The sequence below is a fragment of the Marmota flaviventris genome, chromosome X (assembly GCF_047511675.1).
Source record: "Marmota flaviventris isolate mMarFla1 chromosome X, mMarFla1.hap1, whole genome shotgun sequence".
In the NCBI taxonomy this organism is placed as follows: Eukaryota; Metazoa; Chordata; class Mammalia; order Rodentia; family Sciuridae; genus Marmota; species Marmota flaviventris.
The window spans coordinates 47108297-47127874 of NC_092518.1; the positions used below are offsets into that span (position 1 = coordinate 47108297).

The 19578-nt window shown below is 44.4% G+C and overlaps 1 protein-coding gene across 1 annotated transcript; it reads right to left on the minus strand.

The window, feature by feature from the left end:
- Positions 1-17788: 17788 nt before the first annotated feature.
- Positions 17789-19214, minus strand: Mageh1 (MAGE family member H1). Its single transcript, XM_027924838.1, has one exon. The coding sequence runs from the start codon at positions 18984-18986 to the stop codon at positions 18327-18329; it is 660 nt and encodes a 219-aa protein (XP_027780639.1). The 5' UTR covers positions 18987-19214; the 3' UTR covers positions 17789-18326.
- Between the last annotated feature and the right edge of the window lie 364 nt (positions 19215-19578).

Consider the following 19578-nt stretch of genomic DNA (forward strand, 5'->3'; position numbering starts at 1 on the left):
TTACCTTATGTACACATATGACTGCATGACCAACGTGATTCTACAACATGTACAGTCTGAGAAATTATAACCCATATGTATGCTATATCAAAATGCATAAATGCATCCCGATATCATGTAAAACTAATTGAAACAAAAAATTTATAAAGTAAAAAAAATTGGTGGAAGGAATAATGAAACAAAAGGGTACCTACATATTTCCCTTTGGCCCTTTCATTAGAGCACTAATCCGTGCATGAGGGATGAACTGTTATCACCTAATCACCTCTAAAAGAGCATTAATATTTAATACTGTTTTATTGGGGGTTAAGATTCAACAAATGAATTGCGGACACATATTCATAACATAGCAGTCTGAAATCACCTGGTATCTACATAGGTGACTGAAAAGCCACTGCCATCCCCCAGGGTTCTAAAGGAACCTCTCACACAAGAGTATTTTCAGATTAGATTTTACAAGTTCTCTTGACACAGACACATTCTAATTATAAAAGCCTTGAAAAGCAATCTTGAAAGGTAAAATGAACAGCTCAAATTGAGATGACAAAGGCACAGTAGAATGTCTTCTGCTGGAGTTTTTAAGGAAGTCTAATAAAAAATAGTAAATAAATAGATATAAATTAAAAACAGAATGTGTGCATATCTTAGAGGAATAGTTTAGACAACATGTATCAACAGGAAGAGGAGCACACACAACCAAGCTACAGCAAGGTAAAGAGATCCAGAAATAAAATCACTAATAGATCATTAGAGGAATAATAGGATAGGCAGAGTTAGAGTGAGGAAGTGGCCTTGCTTCTAAGTAGGTGGTAGATAGGTGGCAAAGGAGAATATGAAGGTCCTTAGTGACTACAAAGTAGCTTCCCCTACAAGGCTGTTTTAATCTCCTCCTTTGGAATTACTGTATACATAGTATTTACTTACTGCCACAACTTTCAAGAGGAATAAGGAGAGCACAGTGACCCTGAGTGTCCCAGGGATATCACTTCCACTGAAAACTACCCAGTCATCACCAGAATGACTGCTGATGCTTCACACAGAACAATGTTGCGAATTCTGACCCACTTTATCACAGTAGAGCCCAAAGAGAACTAAAACATGGAGAAGAAGCAAGGCCACAGGAGAGCAAATTGACACCAGGTCACCCCCAGAACGTGCCCTGGTCGGAAAACCTCCATGCATCCAGTGTCCCTCCAGGTTCTCCCCTCATTTACAGCTAGCCCCAGAGATACACTCTCCAGACAGGCATCTCATAACCCACACATAAGGAGGGGAGGAGATCTCAGAACACAGAGGCAATACCCAAGTGGGGACCTCAGCATCAAAGATGCATCCCTCAGGCTGGAGCCCATACCAATCTACTTAACTTTACCAACCTGGCAGCTGGACCAGAAGAGGGAGACCTGCATGAAGAGGTCACCCACAAGGAAGAAATATATCCTGTGGAAGAGCAGCCCCAAACACCTACAAATCTCAGTAACTTAGAAGAATATGAATGGAAAAAACTGGAGTAATGAACTGAATTATGAGGAAAACATGTTTGTTTTTCACATTGATAAGAGCATTTGCACAACCCCAGCTGGAAAAAAAACTGTTGCTCATTTCTGGGTTAGCAGACTTACAAAGAAATGTTGAAAATTCAAAAAAGGGCTAGGGATATAGCTCAGTTGGGAGAGTGCATGCCTAGCATTCACAAGGCCCTGGGTTCAATCCCCAGCACCACCAAAAAAAAAAAAAAAAGATATATTGTCATAGAAAATTCAAAAACATTTCATGTAAATGTTCTAAAAGCAAACGCAAAGAATAATCAGAAAATATCATGAGAATTTTGAGGGATGACTCTCTACTTTGTAATAAAGAATCACTTGTGGTAAGGAAATGTTAACAGATCCTCAGAGATAATAAAGGTAAACCTGTGTATCCTTGCAATTTAGACTCATAATCTCTCATGGGAAACTAGCATGCAGAAATGAGCAGTGATTCCCTCCCCCCACCCCTCATGAGCTGGATGCTACAAAGGGCATGTGTCTCCTCTGCTAAGCATCCACCCTTGACTACATTCTCCTCTTTGGACCCTGCCAGGACCCACCTCAAATTTTGACAGTGGTAGGAAGACTTGAGGCTCTTTCCATCTGTCATTACACTCAGCCAGCTTATGGAGATGAGATGCTCTATATTTCCAGGGCCATTTTGATTGCATCTGATTGTCTCATTCTTAAAAGTACAATTTGCTCAATGTGTGGGAAAATGTGATCCGATTTTTATATCTTCACAAGTACTCATATGCCTACTTCCACAAATAAAAATAATATCAAGCAAAAAAACCCCTAGATTACAATGCTCATTTTTGGTATGATCTGGACCACTTACAACATACATATGCATAGCATATAAATGGGGAGTCAATGTATAACAACGCATACAGTGAAAATTTGTAATGGTGAGATAATATGTGACTTTCTTTGCTTCCAGAGATTGTTTCAGTGTACATGTTGGCATTTACGAAGATCAACAAATACTTAATAAGAATTAACCTTTTTCAGATGACTTTTCTATATATTTGCTTTAGAAAAGTAGTTATGTTTGTTAGAACTGCTTCTCACCACTCCTTTCCCACCAGGCCCAATCCCATTCCCACGGGAATTAGCTGATCTCTCTCTCTCTCTCTCTCTCTCTCTCTCTCTCTCTCACACACACACACACACACACACACACACAGAAATGGGCACATACACAGAAATTCTTTTGCTCCAAACTCACTCACACACTAATTTGAGAATTTTCTGAGGTAGTACCCTGTCTAACCACTAGCATGACAATGAACAGAGATGTGATATTTGGTGGGTCACCACTATGGAAAGATTGTCACCCCCCTGCCCCAGGAAAATGGATCCCTAGGAACAGAGTGTCCCTTAGGGTCAAAGTTTGAAAGCGGAAAGTTCAAATTTCCTTTGCTATATCTCTATTGCCTTGAAAATGGTTCTGAATTTGGTAAAGGGGTGTACCCTGGTTCTGACCCTGAAAAACCTATTTGCATCTCAGTTATTTTCTCCACCATGCTCACATAATAATAATTCCTACTTCTCGGTTTATTTGGGGTACATAAATCTCCAAACTGACATCCTCCACATTCTTACCAGAGGTGCATATGATCACATACAGAATTTGTTTGTTCAATAACAACCATGACAAAAAAGGGATACCTATTTAGAGCAAAATATGGTTGATTAACAAGCGAGGAAGACATTCCCCTCTCTCGTTATTTGTTGTTTCTCACTGTGGGGCACCATTTGCTTTTATCTGTGAGCATCTACAATTGGAAGGACACCTAAAAGTACCTGTGGACTGATAATTCACAGGTATTTTTCGTATTTCTCTTCTATTGTTCCCACGGACATGACCATTTCTCACGTCTTCCCTTTCTCATTTCTTGCCCCCACGTGCCTCACTAATCCAAGTGTTCCTTTCCTTATTTTTAACATTTGATTCTGGAAAATTTCAAACACATAAAAGCAGAAGGTATAGTACAATGCACCCTAAGTACCCATTAAATTCAAGAGTCATCAACCTCAACAATCATTAACTTTCAATTGTTGTTTCATCTATGCCCCATCATGCTTTCTTCCTTTTTTCTTTTTTCCCTCAGGAGTACTGAGAAGCCAAGTATACCCATCAAGTCATTACCTCCAGGAATACACTGTAACAGATAAGGACCGTTTTTTTAACATTATCACAGTACCATATCATGACCACAAAAATGACCAAGAGTGACTCAACATCACCTACAGTCACTACCGTTTCCATCTCCCCAGTTGTCTCATGAAAGAGTGCTACAGGACCAGAAAAACTGCGCATTTCATGTGGTTGTTAAGTCTCTTAGAGCTTCAAGCGATTGTATGGCTGTGTTCAAGAAAATATGACCTGCTCACCTTTGCTAGGACTGAAGAAACAAAGGGATCTCGGCTTATAAGTCCAGGTGGAGGGTTAATGGGCGTCCCAGTTTCCCTGGTCCTTGGTCCAGAGGTTTGCGCCTAGGAGCTTTTGGATGATCCTTTCCTTCTTTTTCCAACTTAAAAAATTTACTTTACGGCTGGGGATGTAGCTCAGTGGTAGAGTGTTTGCTCATCAAGTGTGAGGCCCTGGGTTTGATCCCCAGCATTGCTGATAAGTTTTACTTTAACATGTCTCATGTGGAAATAATTTTTAATAGATGAGTAAGTAGAAACAAAGACTCTCACTGAGACCACAGCCTCCATGGCTTCAATTGTCACTGTAGGATGGTTACATATTCTGCATTGCATTCGTAGGAACCAGGGGCCATCTCTCCCCAACAATTTTTCACTCAAATACGTCCACATCAGTGTTAATAACTCAGTTAGTTACTCTCCCTCCTGACCACTAAGTGTACCAGGTCTGTGGTAAATCTTGGCAGGCTCCCTTGGAGAAGTTGCTCTCCTCTACCCAAGGGTAAAGATTCACAAATAGATTGTCTCTTTGTGCACCCTTGGGAGCAAAAGAGTCACTGAACCCTCACCTCCAATTTCTGCAGAAATGGGAGCCCCTTTGACCCACACCATTCAGGTCTTTCTAGGTTTTCCAGGGAATAGCAGTAAAAGTTGCCACCAGGCTACAGATATCACTGTCCAGTCTGGAGCTTACTGCCTCCACTCTTGCTTTACATTCAAGCTGGGAGCAACCCTGCATTGGACTTTCTCATCTAAGTGGGATGTGTTCAGGTCCCAGAGGCCAGTGATGATCTCGCTGTGTGCGCTTATTCAAGATTCGGTGATTTCCAAAATCAAAAGCAAAGTTGTAGGGTGGGATTCTGTTTCAAAGTACTGGAGGGTAGCATCTGTCATTCTTTTGTAATGAAACTTTAGCCTTCCAGAAGCCCCAAAGTCCCCAGGTTGGTGTGAAGATTATATGTCTCCTTGAGAAGAAGAGTGACCTTTAGTATTGGAATTATGTCTGAGAGTTAGATATAGGGAGTAACATGAAATGATTTCTTCCCCATAAGAAGTCTTAGAAAAAGACAGGGAAAACGGCAGGAGAGGAAGGTTTGGATTATATGGGCATGAGTGATCTTACACCATTTCCTGAAAAATCCTGTGAGTGGAGACATAAGATGGATGGGAAAGTGGATTATAGACAGAGCATTGCCACCAACACTGGACCTATCTTGACTGTTGAAAGATGAAGGATTTATTGCAGTCTGCATGAAGACATGCCTCACAGAGTGGATTTGGAGCATGGGCTCCATGTCTGCATTCCTGAGTCTTCCTCAGCTCTCATTTTGCTTCAGGAGAGATTAAGAATACCTCACTCTCCTCATGGAAGTGTTCAGAAGGCAGCTGCATGATTGATGCCAAGCACAACCCAGTCACCCTAATTTGAGGAGAAGGGATCTTGGAACATACTCTCTATAAAAGGGTGGTGCACGCATACAGGGAGGGCACAAAGAGCCATTAAAGTAAGAGAGGGAAATACTAGAAATTCTATGCATATTTATTTTAATCACATCCTTTCAAATCCAATTTTGGCATGTGCTCTTTACTGAGAAATACATATTAATAAAGTTTCACCAGGGTAAGACTTTGTAAATAAATCTACATATACTGGAGTCATGTGATCCACAACTTTGCTTACTGGTGCATTTGTTAGTAACAAACTTCCACAAGTGTAATAGCTGAAAAGAACAGATATGTGTTCTCTCCCCCACCCCCACCTGTGTGTGTGTGTGTGTATGTGTGTGTGTGTGTGTGTGTGTGTACGCCTGTGCTCCAGGGGCTGAAATTGAGAGCAGGTGCTGGCAGGACCATGCTGTCTCTGAAGGCTCCAGGAGAGAAATCTTTCTGGCTTTTGTACGTTCTGGTGGTCACAGAAATCCTTGGTGTTCCTTGGCTTGTGCAGGCCTCACTCTAATCACTGCTTGTACCTTAACATGGTGTTCTCCTCTCTGTTTGTCTCTGAGTCTGTGTATTCTTTCTCTTGTAACTTCCACAGGGGCTTCCCTATACAGTATAGCCTCATCAAAATGGATTACATCTGCAAAGACCTACTTTCCAAACTGAAAACACCTCCTGAGCTTCTAGGTAGATGAGAGATGTGGAAGGAACTATTCAACCCAGTATAATGTCTGGTGAAAAATGATTATATTCCTATGGCAACTGTCACATGGGGCATGCATACTGCAGTCAACTTTGAGTTACAAGAGAATCTCAGTGGGAATCCATAATTTTAGAAAGAGCACAGTTCAGTAAGAAAGCAGTATTCAAGTTGCAGAGCCCCATCAGGAGAATCTGAGAGGATTACTCAGACCCCCGGCCCCCTGCAGTTCCTCCATGGTATCACTTAAGTTGCATACCTCCCTCCCATCCCCAGACATCATTTTGTGGAGGGACAATGGGAAGTAAGTAGAACTTGGAAGGGCCACAACAGTTGCTTAAAATTTGGCATCCAAACTGGAAGAATTTTAATGATAAAATTGTAACTGGTCACCACCTCCTCATGCCTAGTACCCATAGGAGTAGATACTCTAACAGTAAGTTTATTTTGAAAAACAAATAAGTTTCTTTATATGTGCAGGACAGCATGTGCTGTATTAAACTTTGCACTTTCAATAGCAGATGCTCTGTGTCTGTGTCGCTGTGCATCTCTTCAAATTTATGGCTTCTATACCCCTCTTGTGGTTTGGAACTGCACCTAAATACTGACATGTTCCATATCAGAATTTTGGACCAGCTCACAGATAGTGGAAGGCAGGGTCATTTAACATTTAATGGCTAAGTAGATATTTTGGACTGAGAGAGAGACCCAATTTCAAAACTCAGTTCTGCTATTTAATATGGACCTCACATAGCCATGGATGAGTTACCTAAGGTGTCTGAATCCCAGTTTCCTTGCCTGGGAGCAATGTGGGATTATGTAATCTACTGCTTGCAGTTGTGCTGAGGCTGAAGTTGATTAATAGAAATAAATGTCCAGAGCAGAGTGGGTGCTCAATAAACATAAGCCCTAGATCTGGTTTTCATCCCTGTCTTTCTCTATTCAGGAATCTGCCCCCAGGTTCAGAGGGAGAACCCTGTAGCACCTTCAGTGCATCCTAGCACAAACTTTTCAGACTGTGTAATTGCAGAAGACAGCCTTAGCTACCTTGAAGCACACCTCCGGAGCTTCAGTGGTCTTGGTTTTGAAGAATACGTCTGTATCCCTCAGTCAAAATGGGAAGAATAAGGTTCTGCCATCTGCTAGTTTCTTTGTGTGAGTACCTCACTCACCTGAAATTGTCCACAATCACCACCATTGACATCCTCATCGCTACATGCTAAAAATTCTGTTCATGGGCCCTTCGTAATTATTGTCTGTGTAGTGTGCACAGGGTACTGCTCTATGCGTTTGGGACCCATCAGTGAACAAAGTGGAAAAAACAGTGGAATTTTGATCCCTTGGTGTTTACATTCTAGTAAAATGAGGGTGATAGTACTTGGACTGACCCGCCTGGCAGCCCACTCTGCTGTCTTTCCAGAGAAACCAGGCAGGACATAACAGCCTTTGTTTCCATATCAGCAGCAATGGGGCCAGCTCTATAGTGCTCCCCTATCTATTATTGTGTTTGGGAATAAGAATCGGCATATGTGCTTAACACCCTGTGCACTGTACAAGGCAGTTTCACACACTGTATCTCATTTAACTTCCCAGCCATGCTGTTGAGTAAATGTTATATTGCCATATCTGTTCTTCAGTTGAGGATGCTGAGAGTCAAAGGCCTGAAAGGCTTTTTCCATTGTCACACATTCAAGCCGACCTGGGGAAGTCACACCTTTGACTTCAGATCCCATACTTTGCCCCTGGGGTGAAAGTCGTACAGGAAACTCAACCCACGGGGCCCATGAAAATGACTGTGTGTGTGTGTGTGTGTGTGTGTGTGTGTGTGTGTGACTGTGGGCATGCTCGCAGTCACAGAAGGAAAGAGTGTTTATTGAAGAATTAAAGCAATTGCCTGGGTGTGATCTGTGATGTTTCCACAACCAGGAACTTGGTACCTTCAATGGTGGCCTAGTGGTTGATGGATTGTCCGAGTCCTCTCTTCCCAAGTACAACAATATCTGACCAAAAGTTCTTTCTCATTTTTTAATTTTAAAAGTCTGTATTTAGTTTTTCGTATTACAGAATGATCATTATGCATAGCATTTGTGTTCATTTTAACAAAATTAGACATACAAGGAATTTGATTTCAATTCCATTCTCCCTGCCCTGTTGCTCCCCTCCTCCATCCCATTTTTTTTCCTCTCAAACTCTCCGGATCTTCTTTGCAGTCCTATACTTTTTTGCATTTGATTGATCGTTTCTACATATACATGAAGCTGAGTTTCTCTGAGGTACATTCATACATGTATATAAAATGATTTGGTTAAATTCGTTCCATATTCCTTTCCCCTTCCCTTCATCCTCCCACCTTCTTGTTTTTCTGTTTCTCAACTGAACTTCTCTACATCTTAATGATATCCAATCTCCTCCCACCACCTTCTTTCCCTTATTTTCCTCAAACTTCCACATATGAGAGAAAACATTCTAACATTCATTTTCTGAGTAGGTCTTATTTCACTTCATAAGATTTTCTCCATTTCCGTCCATTTGCTGGCAAATGCAGTTATTTTGTTCTTCGTTTGGGATGAGTAAATTTCTCTGTGTGTGTGTGTATATATATATATATATATATATATATATATATATATATATATATATATATCCCTATTTTCTTAATCCATTCATCTGTTGATAGGTATCTAGGCTGGTTCCATAATTTGGCTATTATGAATCGAGCTGCTATAAATATTGATGTGTATGTATCACAAGAGTATGCTGCTTTTAAAATTTTCAATATATGCAGAGGAAGGGGATAGCTGGGTCATAAGTTGGTCCCATTCCTGGTTTGTGTGTGTGTGTGTGTGTGTGTGTGTGTGTGTGTGAAATGTGTGCACTGTTTTCCAGAGTGGTGGTATTAATTTCCAGTCAAACCAACAACATATGTGTGTGCCCAAAAGGGCTTACTCTTGTGCTGAATTCTCCTTGGCAGCAAAGTGCATATTTGTGGTACATGGGACTGGGAAAGAGAGTCGTTTTCTATTGATACCCACAGTAATTGGTGAGCACCCTCTGTAGTTGGCTAGAATGTGATTGGGCTTGGAGAAGGAACTCACAGCAGCCAGTCCAAACTTGCTTCTCTCTCCCAGGAGGTGAATGTGGCATCCCCTGAGTTGCCCACCACCAATGCCATCCAAAATCCACAAGCACAGTACCTGGTAGACTGGAATGGAAGGAGAGGACTACTTGTAGTCCGTGGGTTCTGGGCATGGTAAACCCAGTGCAGCACTCTCATTTCCCTAGGGCTTTCCCATCTCCACTTTGGTGTCAACTGCACTGATAGAACCGTTTCCAACATCCATTTGGAATGTATACATGTGGGTAGACTGTGGGGCCACTTTGAGGGAAACCCTATTGTAGACCTTGAATTGGGTTGCTGGGGCTCTAGGGACAAGTCCTTCCACCCTCTTCCTGCACCATGTTCTGACAGCTTTCTTAACACTAATCCTTTGGAGGCATTGTTCAAAATCAATTTCTGCTCTTGCTCTCACATTAGCTCCTCAGGAGTCCACCCCCTCCTTGTGTGAACTGGAGAGGCACAGGTGTCCTATTTGGGTCTTTGGCTGGGGAGGGGAGGATAGGACAACATGGTTTTCCAGGTCCTTGACCCACAGAGTTGACCTGAGTGTCCCACTCCAACCTCTGGGGCTCTTGTACCCCTCCTTGTGGGAGTCTATAGAGAGAGTGCAGAGGGCTTTGTGAGGCATTGGTCACATGGTGTGAGGAGGAGTCCATTCCTCCTCTGCTGACACCATGAACTGACTGACTAGAGATGTGCCTGGAGCCCTTGGATGAACAGAGACCGATATGATTTCTTTAGAAGGTTCCAGTGTTGTTGTTGTTGTTTAATTACAGGATCCAAGCCTCATATCAGAGTCCAGCATGAAGATGACTGAGCTTCTAGATGATCGGTCTGATTTTACAGAGATCCAAGGAGTAAAGTGACCTGTTAGCCTTCCTGGGACATCATAAGAAATATTTCCTAATTTATGTGTTTATTTGTTTTTACTTTTTGGTACTGGTAATCAATTTTACCTGCGGGTACTTTACCACCAAGCTACACCCCAATTACATTTTACACTTTGCAATATTTTTGAGACAGGGTCTTGCTATGTTGCTCAGAGTCTCACTAAGCTCCTGAGGTTGCCTCAGTCCTCCTGCCTTAGCATCCAGATTTACTGGGATTTGAGGCATGCCCCACCACGCCTGGCTCTTAGGAAATCTTCATTGTGATTGCAGCTTCACATCAGAGGTTGGATCCCAACCCCCTGACACCCCACCCCGGCCTCACCCCCGCTCTCATTCCTCTCCTCCCCAGATATGTGGAAGCCAGCTTACATGCTAACATCTTCTTCATTGTCTTGCAGTTTCTATTCCTTTATCCTCCTTGCACACATGCACTTTGCTTCTTTCTGAGGTGGGATTCCTGAGACCATTGTTCCAAGGGAACAACAGAAATGCCTGCTCTCTTTCTGCAGCTACATTCCAAGAGGCCCTTTCCAGGAGGGAAGAGAGGCCTTACAGCTGGGAGAGGAAGCAGGGAGCATTGAAGAGAAGGCACTGAGAAGCAGAGAAGCAGGGGCCATGACTGGCCTTTGGAGCTGTCTAGGCTGGGCGCCAGGACCTGGGTTCTTCTGGGTCCCAGATCTCAAGGGAAGCTTGTAACACCACTGACTCCTCATAACTGCTGCTCAGAGCATAGAGTCCTATTTTGCTCAGATTGGAGTATTCCTTTCTTCCCTCACTGAGAATGTGGGCAGTTGTGTGTGTGTGTGTGTGTGTGTGTGTGTGTGTTTCTATTCAACAGAGAGAGAGAGAAAGAGAGAGACTGAGAAAGATAGGAGCGACAGCATGCCTACCAGATCATTAGTGTCACATCTGTGCCTTCTAGGCCTGGGAAAGACAGAAAAAAACAGAGGCTCAGATATGCATCTTTAACCTTCTTTCCCTCTTAAAGTAGAGATTGGTTTGTTATTCATAATTAGCTTCTTCTCAAGTGTGTGTGTGTGTATGTGTGTGTACCCATTTATACATTATGTACACTTACATGTAAGTGTGTTTGTATCAGTGAGTGTACCAGTGTCTTCAGGGTGTGTTAGCCTCCTAGTATGTGCTCATATATGCATTTATGCCTGTTTCTGGGATTTTTTAATAAATATTTTCTATTGTAGATGGACATAATAACTTTATTTTATTTAAGTCGTGCTGAGGATCAAACTACATGCTAGGCAAGCGCTCTACAACTGAGCCACATCCCTGCTACCTGTTTCTGGGATTTTTAAATGCCTGGATATTCCTCTATCCTTGTGCATGCATAGGAATTTATTAGTGGGCTTGGGTTTGCTGTGTGTGACTAACGGACGCCTGTACATTTATGTATGTGATTTTGGTGATTATATGTGTCACTCCTGTTTGTGGGGTGCATGTACTGTAACCAATTGGTGAGTGTGTGTGTGTGTGTGTGTGTGTGTGTGTGTGTGCTTGCACTTTGGTATGTGTCTGGTTGGAAATGCAAATCTACAAACACACAGGAGAAATTGAGGTTGGGGTGGTGTCCTATCTACAAGTGCCTGGGTATGTGGGAGGTGAGTGTTGCTGAGTTTGGGGATATATGTGTGCACCTTTAGAGAGGTCAGTGTATTACTGTATGACTTGGGAGGCAAAGTGGGGTTGTGAACTTCAGGGAGAAGGGATTCAATGTCTCTTCTCTGCCCTGTCACTTTTTGGGGTCAAAGACATGCCTGTGAGCACCATTCAGCCAATGGGATGAGGATGAGAACTAAGGTTTGTTCAATCAGAATGGGAGGCAGGAGGCTGGGAGGGTGAGATGAGTTTATGCAAATACGAGTCATGAGACAAGGTCCTAGATTAGGGAGCCCAGAGCCACATGTTCAGGAGCGGTGGTGAGGTGGCTAGAATGACTCATGGCACCCTGGCTTCTGGGACCTGCCCCAGGGACTGTGGCCCAGATGAAAGGCCAGACACAGTTGGTGGACAACAGGAACATAGGCTTTGGCCAACGTGTAGGGGAATGTGGGGAAGAAGGTGTGTGCTGCCACAGAGCAGAAAGGAAACAATTTCAGAGGGAAAGGAGACCCTGAGGTGCTGGACTGCAGTGCCACCTCCCTCTTACCTCAGCCCGATTGTTCAACACAGATTATGTTGATCTGTACCAAGCCCTGAGGTCTGTGGGGCTGAGATATTCACTAACCAGGGTCAATTTGTGGGCTGACTTTGGTCCTCAGCCTTGCGACTAAGAGCAGTTTTATCCTGAAGTTCGTGGGGTCCTATTTTGCTCAGTTTGGAGTATTCCTTTTCCCTCATTATGGCCTACTGAAGCAAATAATGATCATGTCCTGTATGAGTTAAAGAGAGTAGTGATTCTCTTCATATCGTGTATGTAGATGTAAGTCTTTGAGCAGCCTGAACATCTGACTTGTCCCAGGTGGACACAGCAGGGGCAGCTGTGATAACCATTCCCTCCCCACCTAGGCAGGTCTCTCTCAGCAACACGTGAACCTGGGAGTGTGAGAGCACAAGCATGTGTGTGTGTGTGTGTGTGTGTGTGTGTGTGTGTGCCTGTGTCTGTGTTTAAGGGGGAGAGAGAGAGAGAGAGAGAAAGAGAGAGAGAGAGAGAGAGAGAGAGAGAGAGAGAGAGAGAGAGAGAAACTCTATGTGTGCATATGTGCTCCTCTAACTGCCTGGACCAGGGTTTCTGCTTCCATCTTTTCTCCATCCTCTGGTTTTGAAAACATCCTCCATCTTCACTTTTCTAATATTTAAAATGGGGCTGACATGTTCTGGATAGGCAGAATTAATATTGTTAAAATGGCCGTACTATCAAAAGTGGTATACTGATTTAATGCAATTCATCTGAAAATCACCATGACTTTCTTCATAGAAATAGAAAAAGATGTGAGGAAATTCATTTGGAAAAATAAGAGTCCCAGAATAGCCAAAGCAAAAAGAGTGAAGCAGGAGGCACCACAATACCAGACCTCAAAGGTGTGGGAGATCGTATTCCTCCTCTTTTTTGCCCTTTCTCTCATATTTCACCACAAGTAATCACAGCACAGGAACTGACACAAGTCATGTCAGTCTTGAGAGGTGACTATCCGAGAAGGGTTCCAGGGCACCCTTGGCCAGAGTCACAGGAGAGCACTCTGCCACAGGAGGGATCTCTGCCACTTTCCCCGTTTGCAAATGGCGAGACACCTTGGCCAGGCTGTCAGTTGTTGTGTGAGTGAGGGCAGGATCTGACCAGTCAAGGACTGACTGGGCCTGCTTTTCACTAGCTGTCCATGGGCTCAGCCATCCCCTCCTTCCCCTGTGTGAACACTTTTCCTGTTGGTGGCGAGCATTGCAAGCGTACTGTCCACTTTTCCACAGAAGCCTGTTCTCTCAGCTTCAGTTGGCTCCACAGTGATTATTCTGTGTAATCTTGATTGAGCAGAGACCCTCTTTTATCCACGTGCCCTCACACGGATTTTCAAAGAAATTCCATAAGCTCTTTGATGTTTTGAACCATTGTGGCTTGTGACCCATGAGCCATGGAGTGTGAGCCTGTGTGCAGGACTCAGTCCATCTTCACCCTAATTGCCCTTCTGCATCTCCATCACTACTTCAAAAGCCTTTCCCTCAGAAAAGTGGTATTGCACCTTCATGCCAAAGGAAGGGTTAGAGGGCTCCTGACCACTACCCACCTCCTAGAGGCCGCTGTTTGCCCAAGGAGAATCCATATTTCTCTTTCACCATCTGCTCTGCACCCGGTTGCTGAAGCCAAAGCCAAAGCCAAATACTGGCCCCAAGGAGGATGTCACTGAAATTGTCATTTGGTCAAAGGCAGTTGCCCACTGTTTGCCACTTGGGTTTTATCCAATTTGCTCTGCTTAGGGGATGCCGAAGTCCTGCCCGCCCATTGTATCTTCTGGATCCTTATACAGTGCCAGGGTGCAAGGTTACAGGGCCAGAAATGTTGTCCCTTGCTTGCTCCACTGTGGGAAAAGCCAGGACCTAGGATTTGAGGACTGATGGGGTGTGCAGGGTGGTTAAGTTTCTCTAATAGGGAAGACACACCTGTCTTGGAAGGAATACTCTTTCCACATGTACACCTACCTCTCCAAGGATGCCTGCCTATACACCAACAATAAGTCAGAATAAAGGGGCTTTGACTGCTAATTCCCAAAGTGCATATTCACCTCGTTTTCTCACACCTCCTGACCCTTCCGTGACATGATCATTTTCACTATGACCCTGGGATTTGGTGGAGTCTGAAAGCATAAGACTTTCCCAAGGCTGGGTGAAGAAGCCACAGGTGTCCTGCTGGTGGTGCCTGTTCTTGTAACACAGCAGTGTGGGCTTCCAACTTGGCTGGCCCTCTGTTCAGGTGCTAGTCTGTCACTACCCAGCCATGTGACCCCACCATCTTGCTTGAGAGATCTGGCCTAGAGTTTCTGCCTTGGTTTCCTGTGCCTGGTGACAGGCATCTTGCTGTGCGGTGAATAAGTTAGAGATGCTGCATGTAGACAGCCATGCAAGTGTCTGGCATCATTGAGGCTCTCAGCAAATGCCAGCTGCTACTGTCCCTAGCCTTGGAAAGGTTTGTGCTTTCTCTCTCTCTGAGTTCCCTGAACAACTGGAGTGTTCTAGGACCCAGCAACTCCACCAGCTTCACAGTCATCCCTGCCACTAAAACTGCAGCTCTCCCACTCACTTCAGGGAAACTCTGCTGGGTTGAGGCCAGTTTAGTTTTCAGATTCCCAGAGCAAAAGACGCACAGCTTGGTGCCCCATGTGCACACAGTTCAAAACCCAGGGATTTCGTTCAACATCAGGATGTATATTCTCTTTGGCTTCTCTTGCTCACCACCTTCCAGAAGCCCCTTTGCCTGCCCCTCCCTCAGACCTGTCATTCATTTCTCAGCCAACCGGAAATCCCGCCCTCCTCTGCTGTTTACCTAATCAAAAGCTGTTTAACTCTTTGTAGTGCTAATGCAGTGTGCTGGGAAGACTGAACCAACTGGCAACTGGGGAATGAGCCTGGTGCTTTGAAGGCCCCCTCCTGGGGCTAGGGCAGATCACTCATCCTTTGTTTCCCAGTCCCCTGTGGAGCGTCCTGCCTGAGGCCTTTGGGATATCTATTTACTTGTTATTTATTTATCCACCTATTCATCCATTCACTTTTTTGGTGATTGAACCCAGGGGCACTTTACTATTGAGCTAAGTCCCCAGCCCCCCCCCCTTTTTATTTTGAGGTAAGGCCTGGCTAAATTTTAGCTCAGGCTGGTCTGGAACTTGTGATCCTCTTGTCTCTGCCTGGGATTACAGGTGTGGCCACTGGGCCAGGCATCATCTCTCCATTACTGTGTAGCTGGAGTATACCCTCCCAGTCTTTCTCCACTTAACTGTGGTACTGCTGGTCCTCTGCTTTAAGCTTCTTGGCCCACACTTGCCAATGACCTTTACTTGGCAATTGGACATTTATTCCCACCAGGGCCTAAGAATGCACAGATTCAGACAGGTTTGGGAAGGACATCATGTCTTTCTCTGAGCTAGCTCGTGGTTTCTGTACAATGGGAGGTGATCATACTGACCTGCTAGGAATAATACATGGCATGCCTCTGGCATAGAAGAGGTGCTCAACACATCTCTGCTCTCCAGGTTCTCCTACTTCCTAGCTGACTTGACCTCTGTGCATCCCCTTCTGTAAAATGGGGAGAAGTTTAATTGAGTCTTCCCCACCCTCAAAGGACTGGAGACTGCAGCCCAAAACTTCCTATTCTTTCATTCTGAGTTTTTTTTTTTTTGGGGGGGGGCTTTCTATTTCTTTATTTTAGGACAGACCCCTTTTAAGTGCACTGGCAGGCAGAAGCAGAAAGCAGGATGACCTACAGGAAAGCCCTCTGGAATTTCAGAGAAGAGACTTGGGGTCTTGTCTAGGATCTGAGGTTTGCAGCCTCTCTGTCATTAAGTAGGAACCTGTACCTCAGATTCCCAGCTTGTGTATCTCTGGGGATGCATTGGCAAACTTGGCTCTCTCAGAGCAGGAAACATGCCTTTTCATTTTCTGTGCCCAGTTTCTCTCACACTGCTGAAAACACAGAAGGCTCGCACTAGTTTCTTGCTTGCTGGATGAATTTGGAGCTGCTGAGGGTTCAAAGCTACTGCCTTTGTTTGAAGTCTCATGGTTCCAAAGGCTCATAACTCTGGGTCCCTGAGCCTTTACCCTGCACCCAGTGACTTGAGTTGGCACTCAGCTGGAAGCAGGGCAAGACTGCAGGTTGCCTGGCTACTCTGTTTTAAGACCACTGCTATGCTGAGACCCACAAGCCTAGGTTAGGCACCTGACACCCATGCTCTCTATTGGGGAACTTAGTTCACACACTGTCTAGTTCTTGGTGATAAAAGTTGTAAGCTCTGGAGGTGGTCAGAATTTCCTGGAGTGTTCTCTGCCTGTTGCTAGTGAGAATGGTCAAAGTGATTCCCACAAGCCCAGATTTGGTGTAGGGTGAGGCTGAGGATTCAGAAGCCCCTGTGGTGGAATGGATAAGAGCTTTGAGCTCCTTGAGCTCACCAGGTGAGAGTGCAAAATCTCCTGGGGGTGTGAAGATACCCCATCCCTCTAGACTTAGTACACCATGGGCTATCCTGACATGGTGTCACTTGGAAATGCTAATTCTACCTTACCCCTTGGAGAGATGTGCTTGAGCACTCACACACACACACACACACACACACACACACACACACATTCTAAACAATGTGGGCACCACACCAAACTGTAGTACCTGAGAGAAATTTAAGTTTACCTTTAAGAGATGCTACAGGTTTTCCTCTAAAATCCGAGTAACTCTGCTGTTTTAGAGCTTTTCTCCACATTATTCCAGGTTCATCCTTTTTGTTAGTCATTTTATTATCATTAGTTTAAATTCAGCCATAATAGCTACCCTTTGAGGCTCTGGTCAGTCTCCCCTCTTCCTTTGCCTCATTTCTTATTCTCTGGTTTTCCCTTGACAGACTCTTAACAGTTCAGTGTAAACCTTGTCATTCTTCCAATGTCCCTGCTGCTTCAGTTCCTGTATAGTTACGCTCTCCCATCTCTAGTATTACTTTCACTAATCAGATTGTCATCTTATAAAGAATTTTCTTACAGTCCCTTCATTTTTATTTTTGTAGCATATGGTTGTCCTTTTCTCCCCTGCCACCACTCCTCCACTCTTTCCCCTCCTCTAATAATTTAAGTGTATTTTCTATTTCCACAGCACAGCATGTCCCTTTCTCTTTGACAGTGCCCCTCCCGGACACTGAATTAAGAATAGCCAATACAAGATAATTTCATAGTATATTCTGATGTCTCTTTCAATCCTCTCCTATCTTCTTTTGGAATCTCTTAATTTTTTAAGCATGTTGAGATATCCTCTTCTCTGTTCCACCCCCCCCCCCAAATTGGTCACATAATGTTTTCCACATTTCCTAGTATCGCATGCTTTTTCTCTAGCACAGCACTGATGGAACTGCTAGTTTACATATTTCTCTCTCCCACACAATCTAGAACATTCGTTGTAATGGGGCCTGCATATTACAGAGTATTCCCAGGGCCTATACTTGTTCCTCACATAACAGGTGGTCAATAAATGAACAACGTGTGCTAGTTATTATGGTTTTATTTTTCTCTATATTCTGCAGTAACTAAGCAAAATTAGGGAAAATGTCAGTTTTCTTTACAAGACAACAGACACAAAGCGTTTCAGAATGGTCAGATATGAACAATTCCCTCACCTCCTCCCATTTTACTGGTTATTTCAAACTTTCAAAGAATAGCCCATTTCAATGATATAAATTCTGTACCACATCACAGAATATGATGGAACGACTTCATTTCATTAACGTTAGCAAGACTGTTATACTAAATCTTATCGACAGGAAAAAAAAACAGAAAAAAAACTGTTCAATTATATATTTAAACATATTGTGATCCTTAATTAACAGTATTATAAAATGAATACAAGTTTACAATATCCAAAGCAAACACTCTATTTCGCAGTTAAACAATTAGCACTGATCACAAATACCAAATACAGTGCCCTCCCCCATTCACGTCATTTCAACTCCGGACCCAGGCCACTTACTCCTGGGGTATCTTGAACTCTCTTTTCCATTCCCTAGGGTCTACCTCAGATTTTCCTAGGGGGCAGAGTAACCTCTAGCACCTGAATTAAGTATAGCCTCAACCTCTGCATCGTCGTCCGAATCCCAATCATAATTACATGGCCAGTCCTTGGAGCATCGGTTACGAACCCTTGCCACAAAATGCATGACTTTCAGCTTGCTGGACTCCACGTGTGCTCGAGGGCCCCAGAAGAACTCGTACTCCACCGGACTGCTGCGGGGTACTGGCTTATAAATCAGGTACCCTCTGCGCACAAACTCTTCTGTAACGACCTTCTTCGGATCTCCAAAGATGCTATGCTGCCGCCCAGGCTGCATTCCTAACTTCCCCAGCACTTTCCACACCAGAGCCTCTTTTGCGCTGTTGCCCATGATGAAGATGAGGGCTAATATGGACATCAGGAGACTTTTCTTAGTGCCCTGAAAATTGCTCCGGGCTACCGAAGGCTTTTGCGCTAGGGCACTGCTAGAGGCTTCCTCGGGAGTGGTGGAGGCTTCCTCTGGAGTGCTTGGGTCTTCCTCCGGGCCGCTGAGGTCGTCTTCTGGGGTGCTCGGGACCACAGAAGCAGCCATTGGGGTCTCAGAGGCCTCTGAGGCCTGGATCTTGCGATTGTTGCGGTTCTCTTCTGCGGCCCTTGCATTACGGCGGCGCCGACTCTTCCTTCCCCGAGGCATGTCTCTTGCAAGGTGCTTAAAGCCTACACAGTCTTAGGGAAGGATGCCCGTAGCCTCTGTAGAAAGCAATTATCTCTATCCTAAAACGCAGCCGCGGCGGAAGCTACAAACGTCAATAGAGTCTTTGTAACAACAAACCAGACGTTTTCAGCCACAAAGCTCGTTCCCACGCAAGCTGACTTGCACTAGCAGTCGCTGCCGGTACTTGCCGCAGCTGCAAGCGCGCAAGAAAGCTCAGCAGAATTGACTCCACCCCCCCTGCCACGCACTCGCCGAACACCAAAGAGGAAGTGGGCCAGTCCTCCACAGGGACTTCCGCTAGCAGATAGGAAAAGGAGCTTGGTACGGCAGGGGTGGGACAAGGGTAGAAATGACGGCTAGGGATTGGTGGGGTTTGGGGTATGTACGGAGGAAAAGAATACCCAAACCATTCTGTATTCTTCAGTCCACTACAGACATTCCAAGATTGATTCGCTGGTTTTGGGGAAAGAGTGGGTCTCTATCCCATTCACACCGCACCAAAGGCCAGCTGGCGAGGGGGGAAGTCTGGGGGGGAAGGAGTTGTATTCTTGGAAGGAATCATTTGACCCCA

What these genes read in the sequence shown, in the direction of transcription:
- Mageh1 (XM_027924838.1), bottom strand. Translation starts at nt 18,986, where the DNA reads ATGCCTCGGGGAAGGAAGAGTCGGCGCCGCCGTAATGCAAGGGCCGCA.